We start from the raw sequence: 4,721 nt of genomic DNA on the forward strand, positions 1-4,721 counted from the left end.
AAAAAAAAACAACAAAAAAACAAGAAAGTGCCCTCGATAAATGTTTAATATCAAGTTCACGCTTATAGCAATTGTTAGGAAAATAAAATTTATACATATTTAAACCTGTGTTTTATTCAAATCTTTCAAGACTTTAAATTCAAATGGGTGAAGCAAAAATAGGGCTGGTTGGCATGATTTTGCTGCACCATTATTTCAGTATAATAATTGAAGCGATTAGAAGCAAAACCGGCTAAGTGCAATATTTTGCAAAACGAACATAAGTGTTAATTCGTGTTTTCTATATTTGCTACATTTTGGTAGTAAAATCGCCCAGGTAAAAATCAGTCCCAATATAAAGGAATCTCGCCAGACGTTTGGAGCCGAAAACGCCTGAGTGGCACTTGGGTTGATTTGCTGCTGAATGTATTTTCGTTCGAATATTACAACATCTAATCACAGTGATTAATTATATTATAATTTTCATTTATTATGTCTCCTGGATCAGGTAAACAAAATAAATTGACAGGTATAAAAAATATTGGAATTTTCAGACAACGATAGGATACTTGTTCAGACTCAGAAACAAATCCATACGCTATGGACGAGGAACCTGATTTAATATGAAGTGAAGATGAGAAAAGATAGGAGTGATAATTCCATATCACATAACGAAGCTTCTAGTAGTAGTAGCTAGCTCGGTGAGTAAAGTTTAAGGATCAGAACGCAAGGTGACGTAAGGTGAATTTTCTATGTAAGTAGCCCATAGACAAATCCGAAAAAGAGCAATCAATATTAACGAATGGACAATAAATGTACTAAAGAAAAATAGGTCTTCTGGTTAAGAATATAAAAGCAAACAGAAAAATAAAAGAAAGAAAATCGTTCAGGAGTATGAACACACATGCCGATACTAATGTAGAATTTACAAGGGATGAGATACAACGCCTTTCTTCTAAGTTGTACAGTTTACCAACTTATGACTCATAAACAAAATTTTCAACTTTAGCCATAAAAAACCTAAAAGGCGGCTAGCATTAGATTTTGTATCCATTTCAAAATATTTAGACACACATATTAAGGATCCAAAAAAGGAGACAAAATCAATTCATATTTTTTTCATACAATAAAAACCAAAACATCAGCTTTCCTTAAAAAAACTTTGGATCAGGACCTTTCATTTTTTGTTTTGTTTATTTTTTTCATCTTGTTTAAAAATGTATTTTTTTTTATTTCTGGAATAGTAGTTAAGTTTTTGTACTTAGTATGAATCGTTCTATAACACAAACTAATTTAATTCATAAGCTCAAAGTTTTCCATTGTAAGAAAACTTTCAAGAGTAATTTCTCTGAATAAACCTTTTGTGACTTAGGCGGTTTTGCTCCTTCAATTATTTTCAGTTGATCGCAATAATGACATGAATGAAAAACATGGCATTAATTGGAAAGATCGGCTTAGAAGCTAAAATATTATCGTCGTGTGATCAATTAATTGGTTTATAAAATATTCAGATCAGATCTGGCATCATTTATATGAAAAACGAAGAAATCTTAAAAATGAATGCAGAACTTGCCCCAATTAATAAAATACACCATGATGCTCTTTCTTTTCCTACCAAATGATCTAAAACGTGCCTTTTAAGTAAGTATGTTTCGTGAGAATATATTTGCAAGATAAAATAGAAACTTAAAAGTATCTCAGGACTGTTTGCAATGACCTGGCAGAGTTAATCATAACTCAGCCAGAAAATAATGATAAAGAACTTACCGCTTCTCTTTTTTGAAACTTCTCTTCTTTCTCCTTCCGGCGCACTTCAATGAGATGTTCGTTGAAAAGGCTTTCGCGTTCACGCATCTTATCAACGCCCTTAAATCGCTCATCTTTTGCGTATTTTTGTGCAAAATCGCTAAAGGAAGATCTGAAATCGACAAAGACATCTAATTAATTTACAATACTTCGCTTTATTTATGATGAGAATTACGTACTTTCCATGCAAATGCGATTCACTCAATAGCTTCTTAAACGACTCTTTCTTCTCCCGCAATTTGTTCCGCTTCTCTCTCCTTTCTTCTTCGGCCCTTTCTTTGACATATCTTTCAAAAACTTGTTTCCGCTCTTTCGAAGTTAAAAGCAGATACCTAGATCAGCAGAAAGTTATGTTCACGTAAGTATATTAATTTTAACGTTTAATAATTTGATCTCACCTAGAATCGAACACAATTTTATGCAATTCTTTTTCCCAAGTACTGAAAGCAGACACCTGCTTCTCTGCTAACATTTCCTTGAACAGAGTTATCCTGGTGTCGAGAGGAATAACGGCTCTTTCTTTAGCAGCTCTCACTTCAGCTTCAATAGCAGCCTCTTTGCCAATGTCGATTTTCTTGGTGGGGGGAGTACCATTAGAAGCTAAAAAATCTTACAATTAAGCAATCAGGTGGAAATAGGATAAAAGATTCGTCTTACTTGTAAGATCAATGTCAATTTTCGTTTTTTTTGCAGGAATCTCATTGTCGCTGTCGCTATCATCAGACGATCTTTTTGCTTTAACGGGAGTCTTAGCTTCTAGAGCCTCTCCTTTGCTGGCAGATGACGCCAAAGCATCTGGGGGCGTAGATACCATCTTATCAACATCCGTTCGCTTGAGCAATTCCTCTGGTCTTTCCCATACAGAGGTGCGAGAAGAAGGGTTGTAGAAAAATACACGACCATCTCCAGTCCACACCACACACCTTAAAAGTACAAATACGATGAATTGGAATCGAGTTACAAGTGGATGAGAAACTTACCATGGTGTTCCTGGAACAGGTGTGCTAGATACAGGGCGCGATTTGTCCTGGGCTTTCTTTTCTTTTTCCTTCTCTTCTTCCTCCTTCTTCTTCCTAATCTCCTCTTGAAGTTTATCCAGTTTTTCTTTCGCTTCAGCTTCCTTATCCTTTGGGCTGTTAACCTTCATAGACTCACCATTTTCCTGCGAACTAGATGTCTTACCTGAATCTAGTGTCATTTGTAAATAACCGTCATCTTTTGGACGGGTGGAAATTCCTTGTGCCGCGGCCAGTTTGGCATCTATAAGAACCGAAAACATTATATTCTTTCGATAATTTTACCCAAAAGGTAAACGTACTTTCTAAATCTTTCAAGGCCTGGGGCTTTTCCCATACGGATTCGCCTTTCTTAGCATGATGATAATAATATCGTCCGTCAGGTGCTTTATGTTCCGTCCATTCTCTAGCTTTTGCAATTATAGCAGGATCAATTTTTGACAAAATTTCCGCCTCATTAATTGCGGGCAAGGCACTTGGAATACTTACTGCAACTGAAAATTTATTTTATAAAAACCAACATTCCACTCACGTGAAACGGTGAACGTCCCACTCCGGTGAAAAAGCGGGCACTTTTCGCCTTGTATTAGGACGTGCAAATGCCCATGACATTAATATTGTAACAAATTCATCAGGAAGTACAGATACTATGCTTGATTCAATAAGTTGACTCTCATAGCCTTGAATACAAATTTTATTGCTTGAGAAAAAAGCGAGAAAATCGATTTACACGCTTTAAATCAAAAAATACACTTCATGTGTTCACTCTCAAATGTTTCTATTTAATAATAAATATAAATAATAATTCGATTTCTGGGATCTTTGAAGTTGTACCCACGTGTGGTCGTTTACGTTGTGGCATTGTCAATAATTTTTCATTAATTTGTATTGGCTGTCCTATACATACACATACTTATGCTATGCACGTGCTATGCATCAATCATTCAAATATTCTCATTTGCTGCTTACACTTACCGGGAGGCATAAGCCCTGGAGGCATTCCCCATGGAGTGGCTCCTGGGGGCATCCAGCTTGGTGGACCTTGGCCCGGGGGTGGTAAGCCAAACGGAGGCATTCCAAATGGAGGAAACCCTCCTGGAGGTGGGCCATAAGGCATTCCTCCATGACCCATCATCGACGGAGGTGGTCCCATATTAACTTGGTTGTTAAGTTCTTTTTTCTGCTCTTCGCTCTCTGAATAAAAACAATGCTTATAGCACACAACCTACAAGGCCTAATTCAATTGTAATCACCTTTGCTTTCAGGTTTATTAGTTATGCTGGCTTGTGCAAGAGCTGCCTGTGCAGCAGTTGACGTATTTTGAGGTTGCGTATTAGTGCTAGCTGCTTGCGCCATTGCCTCAACTTGATCCTATTAAGATTAAAATTACAATACATTTAACGCCACGAATCTTCCCAATATTTTTAAATTTTAAATAAATTATAAAAATGATTTACCTGGGTAATGACTTTAATATTGGGACCTTCGGGTTTGGTCCAAGTCGTTTCCCTCGATCTGGCATTATAATAATAAGATTTCCCTTCGCCAGTTTTAGTTTCTACCCAAATTTCATTTGTTGCATCCAAAGATGGACTCTGCAATAGTTAAATAAAATAAAATATATGCTAATTAAAGAACACATCAGTACGGAATTTGTAAGTTTGATGTTAAGGGTGTCCAAAATAAAATAAGTTGCGTTGATAAATATTAGTTTTTTTCAACTTACCTGTTCGTTTGATCTGGAAGAGCCATCGGGGTATCCTGCAGCACCAGGAACTCCCGGTAATCCACTCATCATTGGAGGTGCCCCAAAAGGAGGCGGTCCACCCATAAGATTTGGGGGTGGGCCCCGGTTCATGCCGGGTGGACCCCAATTGGGACCGTTGTCGCCAAAATTTGGAGGCGGACCATTAAATCCTA

General features: G+C 36.9%; 1 protein-coding gene across 1 annotated transcript in view; it reads right to left on the minus strand.

Annotated features, from left to right (window-relative positions):
• LOC125502546 (transcription elongation regulator 1-like) overlaps positions 1–4,714 on the minus strand; it is a gene marked incomplete in the record, with an annotated part of 8,881 nt that extends 4,167 nt beyond the window's left edge. Inside the window, 10 exon segments of the mRNA XM_048661035.1 lie at positions 1,722–1,897; positions 1,965–2,117; positions 2,184–2,385; positions 2,443–2,708; positions 2,766–3,045; positions 3,104–3,295; positions 3,777–3,995; positions 4,055–4,172; positions 4,259–4,396; positions 4,528–4,714. Coding sequence (XP_048516992.1) covers positions 1,722–1,897; positions 1,965–2,117; positions 2,184–2,385; positions 2,443–2,708; positions 2,766–3,045; positions 3,104–3,295; positions 3,777–3,995; positions 4,055–4,172; positions 4,259–4,396; positions 4,528–4,659 — 1,876 coding nt within the window.
• Positions 4,715–4,721: the final 7 nt, after the last annotated feature.

This window comes from Dendroctonus ponderosae, unplaced genomic scaffold, assembly GCF_020466585.1.
Source record: "Dendroctonus ponderosae isolate FM_Combo_2020 unplaced genomic scaffold, Dpon_F_20191213v2 Dpon_F_20191213_1, whole genome shotgun sequence".
Taxonomy (NCBI): domain Eukaryota; kingdom Metazoa; phylum Arthropoda; class Insecta; order Coleoptera; family Curculionidae; genus Dendroctonus; species Dendroctonus ponderosae.